Below are 23839 nucleotides of genomic sequence, written 5' to 3'. Positions count from 1 at the left end.
TATTTTGCTCGGTAATGCGCACGTCTTTAAAGGTCGGGAACACTCGCGGGTGAGGTTCGGCAGCGAGTAGCTACATACAAGGTGGGTCTGGGGGGACTGGGCGGGTCCGCCTGGCTGGAAGCCGAGGCGTGTTGGGGGCGGTAGTTACTCGGAAATCCCTGTTTTCCGGTTCCTCCTCTCTCAGCAGAAAGGCGGTGGGGCCCATCTCTCGCAGGAGGTAGATGCTGCTGCTCAGCGCTTGGTCTTGTTGCCAGCTGAGGCGGTCGATCAAGTGTCTTCGCCTCTCAGAGGCTTTACAGCCCCCGCGAAGCATCTTGCCCGGGTTAGGGCGAAGGCAGCAGTTCAGCCAGGCTGTCGGAGTCGCCAGCCGGTCTCCATGACAACCGCGTGCCTGTCGGTTGCTTGGTGACGGTATTTGGGCTCCCCGGTATCCCGGCGTGCCTTGCGCTGAGGTGTTGCTTTGCGAGATCACACCCGCCTCCACTCCTTCCAGAAGCAACGATCTTGACCGCGGAGTGTTTCTAATACCCAACGCAGGCGGTCGAAGATATCGCTGTCAAATCTCTCGCGTTCCTTCTGCTGGTTCCTCGCAGGCGGGGCTCGTGAATTCTGTGTTAGGACTGCCGCACAGCCCGGTTACAGTTAGGGCTCTGGATGCTAAAATTATCCTGTAAATGATTCATTGTTTTTATCCGAAAGACGTTCCACAAACATTTCCCGATTGCTCACTAGGTGCATAATCAGAATTAATCGCTGGGGGAAGATCAATGATGTGGAACACAGCATTCTAACCTGGAAGCTAGACTCTTTAAGTAGGGCTGTATGTGTTGGTGTTGTGCTCAGCATGTTTATATTGCGTGTTTGGATAGGGATGGGTGTTGGGTGTGTGTGCAGAATCCATTGCTTCTATGCCCTCTAAACTTACAAATACCTATTTAAGGAATAAGGTATGTAATGTTCACCGGATAGTTCAGATTGTCTATGAGCTTTGTTGCTACGTTCAGGAGGACAGCAATAGTAAAGTATGAGTCAGGTAAAGAAGCCATATTACTGGAATCTGTCTTTAAAGTGAAATCCGGAAATGACCAGTTGTGGCCCAGTAACATAAAGATGAGGGATATTTGTCCTATTTTATCATGGAAAGACCTCACAACTCGGTACGTGGAGAGCAGGAGGAGAAAATGGTCAAAGGCCCTGTTATGAAAGAAGATGACAGAAATGGCAGCTTTCACATTGAGACAACTGAATAAACAGCATCCAATCCTAGGTCTAAGATTTTAACTTAATTTTATCGCTCCTCTCCTATTCTGACTAAAAACAACTAGCATACATGCTACCATACTCCCAACTTTACCATCAATTTAATGGTGCTAGATGTTAAAGTATTATATTAATACATTAAGAAAAAACTCATATCCAAACCAAAAGAAATTATAAATTGAATTTGTAATTTATTTATTAATACTTATAATTAAAAGGACTCAAAATAAAAGACAATCTGCACTTTATGATGAGTAAGGTTTCAGAGTGAAGGCACTTTATTCAATCACCATTTCTCTCCTCTCTCCATGTACATATATGTCTTCATATACATTACATATATTATGTATATAGTTATTTAAGAATTACTCCGAAGAAACTTAAAAAAAACAATAGCAAATAATTGTTAAAATTATTTTGTAAATAAGTAAAATTGTTTTATTATCATACTCAGGTAATAATACTTGTTACATGCGTAAGTGATACACACCATTCTCAGAAGATTGTGTGTTTAAGACACAACTGTCATGTCAACTGAATATAGGTCCATAAATTCTATTGGGGGAGATGATGAAAGTAACAGTATTCACACTTTTACTGAAATTAAAAAGGGAAAGCACAGATTGCTAAACAGAACTTTAGTCTAGCTATAAGACATTTGTTTTTGTATCTGTCAGTTAAGACGTCAAAAACATTTTTATAGCCAGGTTACTCTCCCATATGTTTGCTTCATCTCTTAAGAGTATTTTACAGGGGTAATATTTTGCAAATATTATATAAGGGAATTGTTCCCCTCCAAATTACATTTTGAAGCATATTGCCCAGGAAAGAGGGAAGTGGTTAGTGCTAGAAAGTTACTGATAAGTCATTTGAATTACATGAACTAAGTTTTAGGCTCTTTAGCAATACAATTTGATTATAAAAGATAATTAAAATTTTGTTATAATTTAGGATTAAGATATAAAAAAACTGGGCCTAGAGTATTAGGCCTGGGAACTGTATGAAAGAGAATGCCCTGAATGGGTAGGAAGAAGAATAACAGAAGTCAGTGGAAAGTCAGCTACCAGTCTCAACAGGGTATGTATGTTGGGGTAAGTATGTGGAGTAGGTGGAGGGATGGATTGAAACAATGAGCTGGGTTTATGAAGACTAAGAACATGTGTGTGTGTGTGTGTGTGTGTGTGTGTGTGTGTGTGTGTGTGTGTGTGTAGTATGCTTACTTCTGGGTTAATATTAGGGAGGTACAGGCTAGTAGGAAAGTTAGGCTCCTGGCTTAGGGCCCTAACACATGATAAGCAATATGCAGAGGTGCCAGTGGAAGACAGGTAAATGAACTGGATGCAATGCCTTGATTCTCAAGGGGGTAAAGATATACAATGAACATAGGAATCTGTGTTTACCTCTAGAGAATGGGCACAAAATAAAGACAATATTAATGAATGCAGGAATCAATGACTTCAAGATTGGAAGGAAACAGAACCGAGAACTCTTGTGGGAAGCACCACATGATACCTTCTATTAAAATAAATCAAGAAGTCCAACACAACTCAGTGGTTCCCAATCAACACACTGCAGAAATGACCAGCAAGAGTCCTGGAGACACTGTATGGATTCAAGGTCTCTATCTTTTGTCATCAGACACAAGGTCATATAAGCTTCACTTTCCTCAAACACTCATATAATTTGTGGAGAGAAATAGGAGATGGGTAGAAAACTGAATTGCTAAGCATTTTACCCTTAATAGTGACCAAGGTACTTTAACATTCCTCCTAGCTGGACTAAACATAAGTCAGATTTCTTCCAGACTTTGGGTCCTTGACCTCCCTTAGAACATTTACTTTAGAAAACGTTCAGTTGTAAATTTTTTCACTGCCTTTTGAGATACAGATTTTCTCACAGTTTTACAACCTAGTACTATCTTTCTCAAGAACCTGCTAGCCATCCCTTTGAAATAGAATCAAGAAAGATATTGCTCCTATCTCTCAGTTTTTGAGGCAAAGTGGAGCTGAACTTTGATAATAAATGGCCTAATTGTAAATGGCCTAATCACATTAACCATTCTTATCTGAAGTATCTCTGGTACTTTCCTTCTATCTCACCAAAGTCCCACCTTTGTTGTAGTATAGTTGAGGTCAGATTCTCTCCCTTATCTGTTTTGAAAAGACTTGTTTGCCTGTTTACTCTGCCAGTGCAATTTTTCTTTGGTGATAGATACCATTTATCTAAAAAACTTTATTAAAAAAGACTAAATGAGTTTACTAAGTCTCTCTCCCTTCTCCAACCACAATCCAGTGACTAGGGGAATAGTGGCTAGCAAAGATGATCGCATCATTTATAGAGAAAACATACCTTGACGTTTTGCACATCCAACTCTAATATAAATAAATTTGCAACCAACTATGAGTGGGATTGATACTTTTAGTTTAAGATAATGAAATCCTTTTCAGTCTGAAAAGATTATGAAATTAATAAAAAATTTAAAAGATTTTCATTTATGACATTAAAGCCAAACAGAGAGGGATGAACACATATGGAACAACAGGCTGGTTCAAAATTGGGAAAGGAATACATCAAGGATATATATTGTCACCCTACTTATTTAACTTATATGCAGAGTACATGATGCAAAATGCTGGGCTGGAATCAACTGCCAGAAGAAATACCAACAACCTCAGATATATAGATGATACCACTCTAATGGCAGAAAGCAAAGAGGAGCTAAAAACCTCGATGAAGGTGAAAGAGGAGAGTAAAAAAGCTGGCTTACAACTCAGTTATCAAAATCTAAGATAATGGATCCAGTCCCATCACTTCATGGCAAATAGATGGGGAAACAATGGAAACAGAGAAACTTTATTTTCTTGGGCTCCAGAATCACTGTGGATGGTGACTGCAGCCATGAAATTAAAAGATGCTTGCTCCTTGGAAGAAAAGCTATGACCAACCTAGACAACATATTAAAAATGAAGATATCACTTTGCTGACAAAGGTCTGTGTAGTCAAAGCTATGGTTTTTCTGGTAGTCATGTATGGATGTGAGAGGTGGACCATAAAGAAGACTGGGTGCTGAAGAATTGATGATTTCAAATTCTGGTGCTGGAGAAGACTCTTGAGAGTCCCTTGGACAGAAAAGAAATCAAAGTCAATCCTAAAGGAAATCAACTCTGAATAGTCACTGTTAGGACTGATACTGAAGCTGAAGTTCCAATGCTTTGGCCACCTGATGTGAAGAATAGACTCATTGGAAAAGACCCTGATGCTGGGAAAGATAGAGGGCAGGAGGAGAAGGTGATGACAGAGGATGAGATGGTTGGATGGCATCCCTGACTCAGTGGACATGAGTTTAACTCAGTGGACACTGGGAGATGGTGAAGGACAGGGAAGCCTGGGTTGCTGCAGCCCATGGAGTCACAGAGTCAAACATGACTTAACATCTCAACAAGAACAAGAGAGGGATGAGATAGGCAGAATTCTAACAATGACCCCAATGACCTTTGCCTTGCATAATTCCCTCTCTTGTGAGTATGTCATATTACATGGCAAAAGAGATTTTGCATGTATAATTAAGGTTACTAATCAGTTGATAAAGTTAATAAAAAGGAGATAATTTGGGTTATTCTAATCTAATCACACAAGTCCTTTCAAAGCAGAGTTTTCTTTGGCTAGTGGCAGGAGAGGATAGAATTGAAAGATGATTCTGTTACTGATCTTGAAGATGAAGGGGCCCATGTGATAAGGATGGGGTGGAGACAGCTCTAGAAAAATCAACAGCCTCTGACTGATAGCCAGAAAAGAAATGGGGACCTCGGATCTATAGCAACAAGAAACTGGATTTTGCCAACAACGTTAATGAGGTTGAAATCAGATTCTTCCCCAGAGCTTCCAGGTAAGACCACAGCCTAGCTGATACCTTGATTTTGGCAGTGTAACATCCTAAGTAGAGAACCTAGTCAGGCCTGCCTTGACTTCTGATTTACAGACCTGTAAACTAACAAATGGGTGTTGTTTTGAGCCACTGAGTTTGTGGTAATTTTTTTACATAGCAATAGAAAATGAATTGGTAAATTTCAAAAACTACTAGGACATATATGGATGAAAAGTGCTAACTGGGGAAAGGGGGATTAAGTGAAGGTATGAACATAGACCAGTTTACTCCCTGTTATCTGCCACCATTGGGTTGGACTACAGAATCACTGATTCTAAGCATAAATAATTTTATCATAGCATTTAAGTTAGCTTACAGAATGTTTAGAAAGGCTACAGAATCAAAATTTGATCCCACACTAAAGTGAGACCCTCAGGAAAGCTGTTCACTCCATGAGATTTTTCCAGTGACAATCCCTCCCAATCACTCTAGAAGCTAAGGATTAGACATTAGTACCCCCATTATTATTGCTACAGAAAAACTAAAGGACTTTTAAACTGTGATTGCTAGGTGGGTTGTGTGGTCTCAAAAACTTCACATCTGTCTTTCAAGTCTTGGCAGAAGCTAGTCATGCTGGAGGTGAAAAAGAAAAAAAAAAGTGTCTCAGAAATACAAAAAGGGGATATTGCCAAACTGGAGAGCTACCAAAATGGGTAAAAGGAAAGAGATTAAAATGGTTTAGTCAGTCAAAAGGAGCAATCAGAGAAAAAGAAAAAGCTTTTGTTTTAAAAATGACTGTTAAAAAATTCAATAGAATTTTTTAAGATGAAGTCAATGATCCAGAATATAAAGAAGAAAGGAAGCAACTGATAAATATTAAAAAGAAAGAAGATTAAGATGGATAAATTCAGACTACTAAGATTTCCAAAGAGAAGAATGAAAGTGAGGAAATTATCAATGATATAAAAAATATAATAAAAGATATTTCCTAAAACAAAGCAGGATAATTTATCTTCAAGTGGAAAGAGCTTATTAAGTGCTGAGTCAGATGAGTGAATGACCTAGATACGTGGTTAATCAATTTCAGAACATTGGAGAGAATGAGAAAAATCTGTTCACATAATGGGAAAAATAGGTTCAAAGAAGCAAACATTAGATAAGCATCACATTTGTCATTTACATCAGTTCAGTTCAGTCACTCAGTCGTGTCTGACTCTTTGTGACCCCATGAATTGCAGCACGCCAGGCCACCCTGTCCGTCACCAACTCCCGGAGTTTACTCAAACTCATGTCCATCGAGTCAGTTATGCCATTCTGCCATCTCATCCTCTGTCGTCCCCTTCTCCTCCTGCCCCCAATCCCTCCCAGCATCAGGGTCTTTTCCAATAAATCAACTCTTCACATCAGGTGGCCAAAGTATTGGAGTTTCAGCCTCAGCATCAGTCGTTCCAATGAACACCCAGGACTGATCTCCTTTAGGATGGACTGGTTGGATCTCCTTGCAGTCCAAGGGACTCTCAAGAGTCTTCTCCAACACCACAGTTCAAAAGCATCAATTCTTCAGTGCTCAGTTTTCTTCACAGTCCAACTTTCACATCCATACGTGACCACTGGAAAAACCATAGCCTTGACTAGACGGACCTTTGTTGGCAAAGTAATGTCTCTGCTTTTCAATATGCTATCTAGGTTGGTCATAACTTTCCTACCAAGGAGTAAGCGTCTTTTAATTTCATGGCTGCAATCACCATCTGCAGTGATTTTGGAGTCCAAAAAAAAAAAAAAAAAAAAAGTCTGGCACTGTTTCCACTGTTTCCCCATCTATTTCCCATGAAGTGATGGGACCAGATGCCACGATCTTAGTTTTCTGAATGTTGAGCTTTAAGCCAACTTTTTCACTCTCCTCTTTCACCTTCATCAAGAGGCTCTTTAGTTCTTCTTCACTTTCTGCCATGAGGGTGGTGTCATCTGCATATCTGAGGTTATTGATATTTCTTCCGGCAATCTTGATTCCAGCTTGTGCTTCTTCCAGCCCAACGTTTCTCATGATGTACTCTGTATATAAGCTAAATAAGCAGGGTGACAATATACAGCCTTGACGTACTCCTTTTTGCAGGGAGCCGGCCTGAATGTACAGGCCCCTTACGGCCCTAAGAGAGGTCAAAAGGTCTCTCTTTGTCCTGCCACCCCTTCTTGTTAAAGTATAGACTGGCATTTGTCTCCTTCAGGGAAAAAACACACCGGTGACCTTTTTGCCTGTTTTTCTGGTGCTGATAAACTCATCATGCCTGAAACCTGTTTTCCATCTAATGTTCTATTGATGAAACCTGTTTTCCATCTAATGTTCTATTGATGAAGCCTGTTTTCTATCTAATGTTCTAATGATCTTAATCATGTTGGGCGCTAGGGTAATTTACGCTTTACTGATCTTGAGTGTGGGAATTTAAAACATCTGTAGCTCTGCACGTATGCAAACCCTCGATCTATTCTTAGTAACTCCTGTTAGCATATATATAGGCGTGGTATTCTTCAATAAAGTTGGCGGAGTCAGACGCAAGCGGACTCCGTCCCTCTCAACCCCATCTTTCTCTTTCTGAGTCTTCTTTTTCCTAGATACTCTGGTAATTGCGTTCTTGACCAGTTCGTTTGCCGGCAAGCTCCGGCACCTTTTCCTATTTGGAACCAGTCTGTTGTTCCATGTCTAGTTCTAACTGTTGCTCCCTGATCTGCATATAGGTTTCTCAAAAGTCAGGTGATGCTAAAAGACAGAAGTTCTGAAAGAAATGTTACCAACACTAGAATTTTATATCTAGCTACATTAGCAAAGTAATGTAAAGACACATAGGATTTAGAAAGCTTATCTGTTATGCATAATTAATGGATAAGGCACTAGAAGATATATACCAGAGAAAGCAGGGCTGCTTAAATTTGTATTTATGTATTATTATTAGTTTTTTGCTTAAATGGTTTTATTAATCAACACCTGTCCTTTTATGTCCAGCTTATTGTGTGATTCACCAGTTATTTGGGACAACAAACTCTCTTGCTTGAATTAGCTTGAGTGAGTCTCTGCTTTTTTGTTACAGATGAAGTAACTTTTTTAATAGCTAAAATGAGGCTCTTTAATGGTTTTGTGTTTGTGGGGATGTAGAAGAAAGAATGGATCTCAGACATAGAATCAAAATGCCTTTGATACCAGAGATAAATGGTATCTAGGAAGAGGTATCTAGGAAGAGGGAAGAGTCAAAGATGAGTCTCAAACCCTTGTGACACGTAACACAGAAGAAAGAATAGAGTTGGGCAGAAAGATCTTGAGTCTGAAATTAAACATGTCAATTACAGGTTAAGAGTGCAGTGCTTGTGAGATGTTTGATGAACATGCATATTGAAAAGTTGGATACATTAGTCTGGACTCAACGCAGTATTCTCTCACCCCACGGAAATAAGACTTAATAGTCATGAAAATTTTTGATATTGAATTATTTATAACAGGATTTTGACAATGATTTGATTGGCAAATTGACTTAATAAGAGTACATCAAACTAGTACAGCAACATGCCATTATTACTTAAGCTTTCACTGTTTTAAAACAATTATTTTAATACTCTTGAGAAACCTGTATGCAAGTCAGGAAGCAACAGTTAGAACTGGACATGGAACAACAGACTGGTTCCAAATAGGAAAAGGAGTACATCAAGGCTGTATATTTTCACCCTGCTTATTTAACTTATATGCAGAGTACATCATGAGAAACTCTGGGTTGGAGGAAGCACAGACTGGAATCAAGATTGTTGGGAGAAATATCAGTAACCTCAGATATGCAGACGACACCACCCTCATGGCAGAAAGTGAAGAAGAACTAAAGAGCCTCTTGATGAAGGTGAAAGAGGAGAGTGAAAAAGTTGGCTTAAAGCTCAACATTCAGAAAACTAAGATCGTGGCATCTGGTCCCATCACTTCATGGGAAATAGATGGGGAAACAGTGGCTGACTTTATTTTTTTGGACTCCAAAATCACTGCAGATGGTGATTGCAGCCATGAAATTAAAAGACTCTTAATCCTTGGAAGAAAACTTATGACCAACCTAGATAGCATATTAAAAATCAGAGACATTACTTTGTCAGCAAAGGTCCATCTAGTCAAGGCTATGGTTTTTCCAGTAGTCATGTATGGATGTAAGTATTAGACTATAAAGAAAGCTGAGTGCAGAAGAATTGATGCTTTTGAACTCTGGTGTTGGGGAAGACTCTTGAGAGTCCCTTGGACTGCAAGGAGATCCAACCAGTCCATCCTAAAGGAAATCAGTCCTGAATATTCATTGGAAAGACTGATGCTGAAGCTGAAATTCCAACACTTTGGTCACCTGATGCGAAGAGCTGACTTATTTGAAAAGACCCTGATGCTGGGAGAGATTGAGGGCAGGAGGAGAAGGGGACAACCGGGGATGAGATGGTTGGATGGTATCACCGACTCAATGGACATGGGTTTGGGTGGACTCAGGGAGTTGGTGATGGACAGGGAGGCCTGGTATGCTGTGGTTCATGGGGTTGCAAAGAGTTGGACACGACTGAGTGACTGAACTGAACTGAATACTATTTGGCTTTCTACTTTGAGCACAGAATTGTAATTCATAAAACTTGAATATTTTATTCATTTGATAGTATATATTTCTTACTGTAAGTCAATAAATCATAATCCTTTTAAATACAGAAGTCCTTTGTGAATTTTTTGGGTTAGTATTAGCTAGTTGCCAAAGGACTGAGCAATTCTAAGCCACCAATAAAATTAAGTTTCTGGAGACACAAACTTGAGGAACCAGTCATGAGCTTATGATGTCTGCAAGGTGATTTATTAACAGGTGTGGATATGGACAGCTGGACTCTGTAGATACCATCTTTAGTTTGGCCTCACTGAAATATTTATAAACTGATATCTGAGTATATTTTGGCTTTCCTTCTCAGCACCCCAAGTGGTTAAAAAAAAACATTAGCTGAAGAGAATGCAAGGTTGCTGCTTGGTAAATGAAACATATGACTCCAATTAAGCTACCTTCCAAAACTCCAGTGAAGTTATAGCCTAGGAATGTTTTAAAAGGAATGAACCCACAAGTACAAAAGGATAACAGTGGACACAAGAGCAACATAATTCTGGAAAATGGTAGGTGTCATAACAAACTGGTGAGAGATGTATACTGAACCTCTGTTGCAAAAGGTGAGGATCAGTCTAGTTTACCTTGAAGAATTCCAAAAGAGCCTAAGGATAAATGAGATCAAGTACCTCTGGCAGTTGGAAGGTACAGCGAAATGATGTTCTAAAATACAGAAAATTGGTTAAAAGCTGCTTAGGAAGAAGTGATATCCCTAGGTTCCCTTCCTCATACTGAACAATTAGACTACTTCCTCCACTCAGGTAAATAGGCAGAGATTTATTTTCTGCATGAGATAAAAACAGAAGGGCTCTGCATTGGGAGAACCCAAGAATAATCAAATTGGTAGTATTGTACTGAAAACAGAGATATTAAGTAAAATATATGTATTAGAGGCTGAATTTCAGCCCCTTACTCTAACCACAACTCAATCTCTGTTGTTGGACATTTACATTCCAAGAAGAAGGAAGAGTCTTGAAAATCTTCCCCCAAATGAAAGACCTAAACATAGACAACAGGGCCTCCCCATTGATGATGACACAGCCTGGCCAGATCACTTGAAGTACTCATTACAGTCAGCAAATTCCACCTGCATGCTCAGCATTTCAGGAGTCTTCTCCAGCACCACAGTTCAAAAGCATCAGTTCTTCAGTGCTCAGCCTTCTTTATGGCCAAACTCTCATATCCATACATGACTACTGAAAAGACCATAACTTCGACTATATGGACCTTTGACGGCAAAGTGATGGCTCTGCTTTTTAATACACTGTCTAGCTTTCAGAGTTGGTTTTCCTTAGGATTGACTGGTTTGATCTCTTTGCCTTCCAAGGGACTCTCTAGAGTCTTCTCCATCATCACAGTTTGAAAGCATCAATTCTTTGGTGCTCAACCTTCTTTATGGTCCAACTCTCACATCTGTACACAACTACTGGAAAAACCATTGCTTTGACAAAGTGATGTCTCTGCTTTTTAACACGTTGTTTAGGTTTTTCATAGCTTTACTTCCAAGAGCAAGAATCTTTTAATTTCATGGCTGCAGTCACCATTCTCAGTGATTTTGGAGCCCAAGAAAATAGAGTGTGTCACTCTTTCCATTTTTTCCCCATCTGTTTGCCATAAAGTGATGGGACTGGATGCCATGATTTTTGTTTTTTGAATGTTGAGTTTTAAGCCAGCTTTTTCACTCTCCTCGCTCACTTTCATCAACAGGCTCTTTAGTTCCTCTTTGTTTTCTGCTATAGGGTGGTGTCATCTGCACATCTGAAGTTGTTGATATTTCTCCCTGCAATCTTGATTCCTGCTTGTGCTTGATCCAGCCCAGCATTTTGCATGATGTACTCTGCATATAAATTAAATAAACAGGTTGACAATACACAAAGGAGTGATGTACTCCTTTCCCAATTTTGAACCATTCCATGGATCCATGTCTGGTTCTAACTGTTGCCTCTTGACCTGCATATATTTTTTTGCAGGAGGCATGTAAGGTGGTTGGGTATTCCTGTCTTTCTAAGGATTTTCCACAGTTTGTTCTGATCCACATAGTCAAAGGCTTTAGCATAGTCAATGAAGCAGAAGTAGATGTTTTCTGGAAGTCTTTTACCTTTTCTATAATACGATGGATGTTGGCAATTTGATCTCTGGTTCCTCTGCCTTTTCTAAATCCTGCTTGTACATCTGGAAGTTCTCAGTCCACATACTGTTGAAGCCTAGCTTGAAGGATTTTGAGCATTGCCTTGCTAGCATCTAAAATTAGTACAATTGTGTGGTAGTCTGCACATTCTTTGGCATTGCCTTTCTTTGAGATTGAAATGAAAACTGACCTTTTCCAGTCCTCTGGCCACTGCTGAGTTTTCCATATTTGCTGACATATTGAGTGCAGCACGTTTATAGCATCATCTTTTAGGATATAAAATAGCTTGGCTGGAACTACATCACCTCCATTAGCCTTGTTTGAAGTGATGCTTTCTAAGGCCCACTTGACTTCACATTCCAGGATGTCTGAGTGATCACACCATCGTGATCATCTGGTTCATGAAGATCATTTTTGTGCAGTTCTTCTGTGTATTCTTGCCACCTTTTCTTAATATCTTCTGCTTCTCTTAGGTCCATACAGTTTCTGTCCTTTATTGTGCCTATATTTGCATGAAATGTTCCCTCAGTATCTCTAATTTTCTTGAAGAGTCTTTCCCATTCTACTGTTTTCCTCAATTTCTTTGCATTGATCACTTAGGAAGTCTTTCTTATCTGTCCTTGCTAGTCTTTGGAACTCTGCATTCAGATGGGTTTATCTTTCCTTTTCTCCTTTGCTTTTTGCTTCTCGTCTTTTCTCAGCTATTTGTAAGGCCTCCTCAGACAACCATTTTGCCTTTTTGCATTTCTTTTACTTGGGGGTGGTTTTGATCACCATGTCCTGTACAATGTTATGAACCTCTGTCCATAGTTCTTCAGGGATTCTATCTGCCAGGTCTAATCCCTTGAATCTGTTTGTCACTTTCACTGTATAGTCATAAGGGATTTGATTTAGGCCATACCTGAATGACCTAGTGGTTTTCCACACTTTCTTCAATTTAGGTCTGAACTTGGCAATAAGGAGTTCATGATCTGAGCCACAGTCACCTCCCGGTCTTGTTTTTGCTGACTGTATAGAGCTTCTCCATCTTTGGCTGCAAAGAATGTGATCAATTTGATTTTGGTATTGACCATCTGGTGACGTCCATGTGTAGAGTCTTCTCTAGTGTTGTTGGAAGAGGGTGTTTGCTATGACCAGTACATTCTCTTGGCAAAAATATGTTAGTCTCTGCCCTGCTTCATTTTGTACTCCAAGACCAAATTTGCCTGTTACTCCAGATATCTCTTGACTTTCTACTTTTTCATTTCATTCCCCTATGATGAAAAAAAGATCTCTTTTTGGTTTTAGTTCTAGAGTGTCTTGTAGGTCTTCATAGAATCATTCAGCTCTTTGGCATTTGTGGTTGGGGCACAGACTTGGATTACTATGATATTGAATGGTTTGCATTGGAAATGAACCAAGATCATTCTGTTGTTTTTGAGATTACACCCAAGTACTGCATTTTGGACTCTTTTTGATTATGAGGGCTACTCCACTTCTTTAAGGATTTGGTGAGGTATTATTATTATTTGAGATCCAGTAGCATCTGCTTTTAGTTCCTGTCAAGTAATTTCTTACTGAATTGGCACCAAAGGCCATATTGTCTTTTGGCATATATTTATATGTTTATTGGATGTTTGTGTGTGTGTGCTATTTACTCCATAAAGTGTGAAAAACTTAAAAACATGTTTCTTGGCAGCCCTGGACTCCTGTTTTTATTCCACTAGGTGTCACTTTAGCACCATGAATCTGAATGTTTCTGGGTGAACAATTATTAAATCTCTCCTTGTTCATAAACACATTTTTTTATCCTTACCAGAATGATGATATGAAATGTATATTTAATAAAGTAGTCAGTTTGTATGTATAATAATTATTGTCTACCCAAATGTCTATTTTTGTTTCACCAATTCGAATTAACGTCAGCTGTTGGGGTGGTAGTCTACATCAAGGGAACGGAAAAAGAAAGCAATCACACATAGGAATGACAGTAATGAGTACATTTCCTGCATCAGTATTTTGGGTTTTCAATTAGTGATGTGTTCCTTTAACAGTTTTGCTATTTGGCCTATAGCAAAGATCCAAAGTATAGCATTTCCCCCTTCTGTTATTTAATTTATAAATACAACTTAAAGAATATGAGCAGTAATTGAATAGCTTAGTGTCATGCTGACTGGTTTACTTTCTTGTTAAGAGGACAAGTTGGGTAATTCATCACTTAGATATTTTCAGCTTATTTTTTTCCCCATGACTACTCAATGTAGCATCTCTGATTTTGGCTTTATGTCAACCTGACCTTAATTCATCTGAATGTCAGCTTCATCTTACATTAAATAGTGAAGACATGCCTTAGGTCATATCTTCAAAGGACAGAAAGAGTTTTATATTTGTGAAAATTATTTTGTATTGAGTTCTGTTTTCCTTAGCATGCAAGAACTTTGTCATTTTGCTTAATACAGCTGTTGCTACATTTTTAAGGAAAAAAATGACATGCTGAATTATTTTTCAAATTCAGTACATAAAAAAGCATTAAAGCGCATCATTTTGGGCAATTGTATTTAATGTGGTCAATACTGTAATGAGTTTTCAGCAATAGAGGGCGGGGAGCCCCTGTGACAATGTATTCTGATTTTAATAAATATCATAAATCTTATTAATAAATTTTGGATTATAATCTTGTCATTTTTCTTTGAGAATTTTCCTCAGAATTCAGAGGAATTTCCACTTCTTCATGCTAGTCTTTCATAGTAAAAGGCTTATTTTCAGTGTTAATTTACTTACAATATTAATCAAATTACATAATAAAAGCCAATATCAAACAATATAAACTATAGAACTTTTAGGATATTAAATTATTCCATACTGCAGGGAAGGAATATAAAGAAATTGATACCTCTAAAGGCAAAACAACCTTTTATAAACTTAAGTTAGATAAAATTTATGATACAACTCTAAAATGGAGGGTATATATACACACATATATATGGATATATATATAGACACACACATACACATGTCTAGAAGTACAAGGAACATGTCTATCTTTCCCTTCTGTTAATTATGATTAGAACAGTGCCTGCAACATAATAGGTGTGTAATAAATACTTGTTAAAGGATAAATTAGTAGACATGAATAGAGATAATACATGTGTAAGAAATTTGATCAATAAAGCGTGGTCACATATGGAAGCAGAAGATTGAGAAATTGAGAAAGACCAATGGGGATTTTCTAATTTAGAAGGCTTTACAGTGGCACTCATTAAAATTTGAGACTCCAGAAAGAGAATCTTTCTTTGACAGGAAAGATTTTGAGTTGGATTTGCCATTTTGAGGCAATCATACTGTTTATAGTATGACTGAGGAATATGTGAAAAGTGAGAAAGTGTAGATACTGAATATGTACTGTAGACTACATTCTGATGTAATATGGATATTCCAAGAAAGGGAGAAAGAGAACATGGCATTCAGTGTTGTTAAAGCCAGCTGACCTAAGAGTGGGATTTAATGGGACAGTGGACCAGCAATCTTTGAATTGAGATACGTGTACTTCTTGAACTCTGCAAAGACTTTACAAAGTACATGGGCTTAGAATAATTTTTAAGGGATTCAATGTCCTTATCCTCAACTCACATATCCACTCTTTCTTAATATTAATAAGCCTGAGAACTTGAATTAAGACATCATGCTTTGCTTTCTTTTTTCACTTCTTTTTGCAACCACACTTCTCTCACTTTAGAAAACAAAATTGTATCTTAGATCCAATCTGGTGTTAATCACCCCAGGGTGTGAAAATGACTGGGACTCCAAATAAAAGGAAAATTTGTACTGATGGTAAGAAAACAAATGTCCCTAAGGACTCAGAAACAAAGCTTTTTGAACATTAAGGCATTTCTAATTTTCACTTTCAAAACAATTGAAGGAGCTAATAGATCACTGAAATATACTTTTTGATGATAAACCACTGTGATATTTGGCAAATAACTTGAAAGCAGTTCAACAGTTGAGTTATATTGCTAATACCAAAATTTTCATTCCCATCTGTCTCATTCCATGTTCTTATGTACTTATGTAAACAATTTTGCTCAGTGTTTATAAAAACAATAAAATAAGCTTTAAGTCCACATTTAACTGCCTTCTACATAAATGATATTTATTCATTGTTACAAAAACTAATTAAAAAACACCAAAATGATGAAAAAGAACTTTATAAAAAGAACTTTGTGACCCCATGGACTGTAGCCCACCAGGCTCTTCTGTCCATGGAATTCTCCAGGCAGGAATACTGGAGTGGGTTTCCATTTCCTTCTCCAGGGGATCTTGCCGACCCAAGGATCAAACCTGGGTCTCCTGCACTGCAGACAGATTCTTTACTATCTTAGCCACCAGGGAAGCCCCAATTAAAAAACAACAAAATAATGAAAAAGAACTCGGGAACATACAGAGGAACGTGTTCAAGAGAAGAGAAGAGCACTGGGGGTGAGGGTTGAAGAAGCACTGAGTGGAGCAGGAATGAAACCATAAGAAAGGAGAAGTTAGTAAGGGGCTTGAATTTTGTGCTGGGCTTATTAACAGCTGCAGAGTGAGGTGAATGCCTCCAGGTTTGAAGGTTCCAAGTAGATGTAGATGGAAGTTTTAGGTGATGTCAGCTGTCCAATGAGGTCAACTATCTGTGACTTTAGCTTTTCCTCAGGATTCAGGACCTTTAGAAAGGTATTCAAGACAAAAATGACTGTGATTGGGTGGCTCCTGAAGAGAACCCTCCCATCCGGTGGTATGAGGAGATGCAATAGCTCCAAGAAAAGTCACCTCCTATGGAATAAGACCTTGACCGTTTTCCTCAATACAGTATTCTCACTTAGACACTGCTTGGCCTAGGGTGCTGAAGTATTTTCTGCTGAATGAGTTGGGAGTGACTGAACGTATCCAAGACATAGGGCTGCAAAGAGTTGGACACGACTGTAGCGACTAAGCACGCACGCACAGGCAAGCAAGACTCCCGAGTCTTAACTCAGTGGAACTAATTTGAATTGCCAATCTGCAATAATGCCTACTTGAATTTATGTACTATTTGTTCACTCCATATAGAATGGAACAAAAATAGTTTCCAGTTATATACTTATGCTTATATAATCCATTTTGAAAGTTCTCTTGTAAATAAATCTTATATCTCTTTCATTACCTGAAATAAAGGATGGTGATGTCACAAAATAGCAGGAAAAAGTATAATTCAAATGATAATGTCATTAAATTACATTCTAATATATCATAATTGAAGCATTTGTTTATGGAATCATGTATTAGGAGTATTTATAAGTTTGGATTCTGGCAGATAAGTAATAGCCTAAAACTGCTAATCAGATTTGGTGTCATGGAGTTAAAAATGTCATGGATTTAGCTTTTAATAAGCCAGAATGATTACATAAAATGAGAATCTCCAGATGATATTCTTGGGAACATGGGGATGACTTTGAAGTTAAGAACTATTTTTAGATTAAAAGTCCTGGAATTTTCTGTCAATTTAAATGACTGTAATTAGCAGCTATTTTAGTTAAGAGTTATTTAATTGCAAATTATAGAAATCCAACTTTAATTAGTTTTAACAAAAGTGGGAAATTATTGGCTCAGAAAAGTCTTAAGCCCGGGATGCACGTAGATTTAGCACAGCTGGAGGCAGAAACTTAAATAATATCAAGACTTCCCTCTTCTCTCAGCTTTGTTTTCTTTTGTGCTGCACTTATTTCTAGGCAGATTTTCTCCACTTAGTGAGAGATCCTCAAGAATCCAAGCTTGCTTGGTAGTCAATGCCTTTAAATTCTGAAGGAGATGAATCTTTTTGATGAAACTGGGAAATATGGCATCTAGCTGGGTAATGATATGTTCAGGGGGACTCTTCTACTAAATGAAATAAGGTCAGAGTGTATCATGGGAAAAGTAGTTGACTTTGTAACATTTCTTTTAAGTTTTAGATGTACAAACTTAAATAGAATAAATTAAAAAAACTACTTTTACTATGGAAAACATTGCTAAAATGTGCCTTTATTTACATGGGAAAAGAGAAAAGGGGATTTATGCTTCTATATTTAAAGTTGCAGTGTAGGAATTCAGTACATTTTAAAGTCCTTCACAAATAGTGGTCCTCCTGAAGCGTGTTTTAATTTCTGATATTACTATGTATATTTTAGACATAATAATTACACATATTTTTCATTAAAATGGATACTGATAATCTCAAAAGGATTATAAACATTTTGTTTTTGAACTAATTTTTACATCATTAGCCAGTATATCCACATTTTTAGAAAGCATGGAGTTTACTCTCTTGCTTCTGTAAAGAATCAAATTGTTGTAATATTTACTGTAAAGGAGTAGATTACAATTCAAATCAAATGGAACTGCAAGATTTTATCTCTTTCTCATGCTAAAAACTTACTGAACTGGAAAAAGTAAGATGCCTGGCTTGGATTTCATCCAGGAAGACATCTGTTTGCCTGGAACTAATAATAGTACAGAACTAATGATGTGCCAAACAAGTTATTTTAATAGAAATGCTTTGCTTTGAGAGGTTAACTCTGGTTACTCAGCAGAACTGCTCTGTTTATGAGGGTATTATGCTTGAATCTTCAACTAACAAGCTTGAGAAATTTGGGGGGAGCTTGCTGCACATTTGAAAGCTAATTCAACAGAGTACTTTTGACCCCTAAGTGACCTCTCAAATTAACCACATTAAGATAATTGGTGTAAGATAGTAGCAAATCACCATTCACATTTTAGAGCAGATATTAGAGACCATCCATTGTTTCAAATGACACAAATATTCATTCAAATGCCTATCAACCATTTCACAAAATTTACTCAAAATAAAAATTTTACTTAGTTCATTTTGCTTCCACAGTTTCTCATTCTTAATTTTCCTCTAAATTATCAAAACATTTGGATAAAATGAAGAATATTCAAATATTTGATTGGCCTATGTGATTTTTAAATAGCTAGATTTTTAAAATCATAGAAATAATTGAATTTCTCAGATTTTATTCAAACTTGCTATTGTGTATACTTAGTATGTTAGTAACTTCATAAAAAATACTGCCATATGAACCAAATCAAGAGGAATCATGCTGCAGAGAAAGTCATTTATAAGTCTTTTAGGCCTGTTGCCTAGATTTAGTGACTGTCCTGCTCAATTATCATTGTTCCTACACTGTTTTTATTTAAACATTAAACCAAAGGTTAATACTCAATAGAAATACATCTAGAATTTTATCCAATATAACTTGGTTGTTAATTTAGAGGCATCATATGAACAAAATGTGAGGCTAAACTGTCTCTTTTAACAAGATTAAGTACTGGGGCATAACTATTGTAAGAAAATATTTAACTATTTTATATTTTACTTTCTTCACCTTGATATTAATGGTATAATTGAAGAAGAAGAAAGAGGCTGAAAAAAGGTTTTCTATGTCAGAAATTTCTTTGCAAAGAAATTTTGTAAGATCATTTTCTAAATTTTTTAACATTGAAGTACGACTGCTATTATGTATATCTGATTACATGTTTATATTAATTACCTATCCTCTAAAGGCACATAAGTTTCTGTGGACAAAGAGAGCAGCCAGAGGAATATATTCTGGCCAAGTTTGGCTCCACATGTTGTCGCTGACCTCGGGAAAGAGATTTTGGTCAAAACAACTGCTAAAGATTATTGCAGGAGGTTGTGACATACCTGAATTTTTTTTCCTTAAGTAGTCTCTATTGAAATAATTTTTCAGGTGTACACTAGTTTTGGGGTAGGGTCTTTAAAATATTGATTTAATTCTAGATCTCCACGTGAGATTTCAAAATATGCTAAGGGTCTCAGGGAGAAATAGTAATAGCAGAAGCTGTAATATACTCTGTTAATTACCTTTGTAGGAGAAACCTCTAACTTTTGTTTATTCAAGTATAATTTACATAGAGTAAAATAACTGTGTTTAGGTGTATAGTTCCATGAAAATTGACAAATTTAAATAGCAATTTATCATGGCAATCAAGATAGAAAAGATTTCCGTTGTCTGGAAAACCTCTGTGCTTCTTTGTAGTAAATTCCCTTTCCTGCTTCTGGAAGTCACTGATCTGATTTCTATCAAACATAGTTTTGCTTTTTTTGGAATGTCATAAATTGAATCACACAGTATTTAGTCTTCTGATTCTGGCTTCTTTCACTTAGCATAATGCTTTTGAGATTCATCCATGTTACTGCACGGGTCAGTAGTTTATTCTTTTTTTTTCCCCCCTGAGATTCACCCTCTTTAAATACTAATGGAATCTCAAATTTACCTGTGTAGACACAAAAGCAGTTTGAGCCAATCATGTCAATCATATTTACCTTAGCCAAGTAGTTCCCTTCCCACAATTCTTTGCACCCAGGAATGGGCATATGAAATTGTTTAGACAAATGAGAAGAAAGGAAACATCTGTTAGAGAATATTTAGGAAAGATTTTTCCCTCTATTAAAAAGGAGGGAGGAATACAAATTTATCATACCCCAGTCCCACTGGTTGTTCCCTTCCAGAATCCTACTTTAGAAAAATGATGTCTGGAACTATGGCAGCTATCTCGCAAGAATGAAGGAAAGGCCAAAAGAACTGCAGACACAAAATTCCAGACTTCGTAATCATTAGTTTGTCAACAAACCTTAAAATTGCCCACCTTCAGATTTCTTATTATGTGAGATAATAATGTGTTTGTTATTTAAGCCATTAGGACTAGAAAAGGTCAGTTTTCATTCCACTCTCAAAGAAGGGTTATGCCAAAGAATGTTCAAACTATTATACAGTTGCCCTCATTTCACAAGCTAGTAAGGTAATGCCCCAAATCCTTCAAACTAGGTTTCAATAGTAGGTGAACCAAGAATTTCCAGATGTACAGGCTGGATTCAGAAAAGAGAGGAACCAGAGACAAAATTACCAACATCTGCTGGATCATAGAAGAGCAACAAAATTACAGAAAATAATCTACTTCTGCTTCATTGGCTATGCTAAAGCCTGTGCCCATGTGGATTACAACAAACTATGGAAAATTCTTAAAGGAATGAGAATACCAGACCGCCTTACTTGCCTCCTGAGAAACCTGTATGTAGGTCAAGAAGCAACAATTAGAACTGGACATGGAACAACAAACTAGTTCAAAATTGGGGAAAGAGTACATTAAGGCTGTATATTGTCACCCTACTTATTTAACTTACATACAGAGTGCATCATGCAAAATGCTGGGCTGGATGAATGAATCACAAGCTGGAACCAAGACTGCTAGGAAAAATATCAACAACCTCAGATATGCAGATGATACCACTCTAATGGTAGAAAGTGAAGAAAACTAAAGAGCCCTTTGAAGGTAAAAGAGGACAATGAAAAAGCTGGCTTAAAACTCAACATTTAAACAACTAAGATCATGGCATCTGGTCCCTTCACTTTAGGGCAAATAGATGGGGAAAAAATGGAAACAGTGGTAGATTTTATTTTCTTGGGGTCCAAAATCACTATAGACAGTGATTGAAGCTGTGAAATTAAAGGACACTTGCTTCTTGGAAAAACTATGACAAACCTAGACAGCATATAAAAAGCAGAGATGTTGCTTTGCTGACAAAGGTGCCTATGGTCAAAGCTATGTTTTTTCCAGTAGTCACATATGAATGTGAGAGTTGGACCAAAAAGAAGGCTGAGCACCAAAGACTTGATATTTTAGGACTGTGGTGTTGGAGAAGACTCTTGAGTGTCCCTTGGACTGCAAGGAGATCCAGCCAGTCCATCCTAAAGGAAATCAGTCCTGAATATTCATTGGAAGGACTGATGCTAAAGATGAAGCTCCATTACTTCAGCCACTTAATGGGAACAGCCAACTCATTGGAAAAGACCCTGATGCTGAGAAAGACTGAAGACAGGAGGAGAAGGGGACGACAGAGGATGAGATGGTTGGATGACATCACTGACTCAATGACATGAGTTTGAGCAAACTCTGGGAGATGGTAAAGGACAGAGAAGCCTGGTGTGCTGCAGTTCTTGGGGTTGCAAAGAGTCAGACATGACTTAGCAACTCAACAATAACAACAATTATGTTATTTGCAGTCAATGACATTCCTTGCTGAGAAAGTATCATCTAGTCTAAAAGCCAGCTTAGGGTGAATTTGAGGCTCACAGTTTCAGAATTCTGATTACTATACTTTGAAAATGTCCACTACTATTTATACAGTAACTTCATGCTATACATAAAATGGTCTGGCACCTAAACATTTTCCTGGAGAATTCTAACCTTTCAGTTCACTTAAACAATTACAATTCTACACCATTATGATTTGTCATGAGATCTTACTAGGCTTGCTCCAGTATTTTCCAGAATGGTTGCAGAATTGTGAAAACTATATTGTTCACTGATATATAGCAATTCTCTTCTAAAGTCAAATTTAAGCATGATTTTCAGATTATTCTCTAGAAAGAGAAGAGAATCAGAAAATATAGTGAGTCTTGATAGGAATGCACTGGCCATGTTATCCATCATTATAGTCTCATAATTGTTAATATAAAGTTGCTTTACTGGTACATTTTGTTATCTTAAATTAGGCATATATAATCTTAAAAAAATGCATGTGTGCTCAGTCACTGGGTCATGTCTTACTCTTTGCGACCCCACAGCCTGTAGTGATTCCATGGGGTTTCCCAGGCAAGAATACTGTAGTGGGTTGCCATTTCCTTCTCCAGGGGGTCTTTCTGATCTAGGGATATGCATTGGCAGGCATATTCTTTATCACTGAGTCACCAGGGAAGCCCAAAATAAAGAATAGAACATATCATTTGCTTTGGAAAATTGAAGGAATATAAGTTAATATCTTTAAGACAAAATAGAAAATGAATAAAAAGTATTTTTTGTAGGTAGACCCACATTTTCATCTGGGGACTGTCATATATATATACTATTATTACTTACTATTAAATATTTGGCTCAAAGTTATTCCAAACCAAGATCCTTGCAATTTTGCAGACACTGAACTGGAAATCCTGTGCTTAAAGAATTGTTCTCTCTGCCATTAATGCACTCATTGGGAATAGCTTCAGAGAGCTTAGCAGTCTAGAAATATTGGAATAAGATAACATAAAACTAAGAAATGCTTTTTGTTAATAAAACATCCTAATAATTTAGAAGGAAGATAATTTTAGATTTGTCTATTTTCTGTCAAACTGTTTTACAAAGAGGGTTAATGTGTTTGACTAAAGGAATTGCGCATATTTAATACAGAACCAAAATCATACTTGAAAGATATTAGAAATGCATTGTCCTTTTGTATATGAGACATTCCAAGAATTATTTCTTGAAATAGTGCTAAGAATAATAAAGTAAGCTGTGTTTGGGATTGAATAGTAAACTCCATATATCTTTCTCAATATTTCATAACATAATTCTGCAAGTGTTAATAGATAGGAATAATTCTGCGATTTTATTAGCCATTCAGCGCTCTAAGGGATGACCACTTTCCTTTTTTCCAGTATGTATAAAACACTCATTCTTGAGAATGCTTACCCAAATCTTTGTTAATTTAATATAAAAAGGCTACTAGATGACTGGAGAATTGTAGTAAATTTATGCTACCTAGATTATTTAAAACAATTTTGAATTTGTCTTTAACTGTCTTAGAATTAGAACACAGAATGGAAGAAGTTTTAGAGATTATCTAGTTAGGTTAAATGCCCTGATTTACCAACTGATTTGCATACAATTTTGAGTTGTAGGAAAAGGGCTAAAGTTACAGAGAAAGTGCCAGGAATGACCTATTGTCCATCTCATCTGTGCAAGAGTCCTGTGCCTGTGAGCTGCCATCTGCCATAGCTGCATGGAGATAGTTTGAAAAGCAGTGATCTATATAAATTACTATATATGGGAATTACCTTGTGATCCAGTGGTTAAGCCTTGGTGCTTTTACTGCCATGGTGCAGG

The 23839-nt window shown here is 37.2% G+C and overlaps 1 protein-coding gene across 5 annotated transcripts in view; it reads right to left on the bottom strand.

Moving 5' to 3' along the window:
* The window catches only part of ZSWIM2 (zinc finger SWIM-type containing 2), a 113911-nt gene extending 90072 nt beyond the window's left edge, over positions 1–23839 (bottom strand). For all 5 annotated transcript variants that reach the window (XR_006339526.1, XR_006339527.1, XR_006339528.1 and 2 more), the window contains exons 1-2: positions 23791–23839; positions 149–668 (exon numbers count right to left, since the gene is read on the bottom strand). Coding sequence is in view for 2 of the 5 variants with exons in the window: in XM_043894786.1 (XP_043750721.1) it covers positions 149–313 (165 nt within the window). In the remaining 3 variants the exon portion in view is untranslated. The remainder of the gene's footprint in view (positions 1–148; positions 669–23790) is intronic.

The sequence above is a fragment of the Cervus elaphus genome, chromosome 33, assembly GCF_910594005.1.
Source record: "Cervus elaphus chromosome 33, mCerEla1.1, whole genome shotgun sequence".
In the NCBI taxonomy this organism is placed as follows: domain Eukaryota; kingdom Metazoa; phylum Chordata; class Mammalia; order Artiodactyla; family Cervidae; genus Cervus; species Cervus elaphus.
The sequence above is the reverse complement of the archived record's forward strand: the minus strand, read 5'-3'. Positions and strand labels throughout refer to the sequence as shown.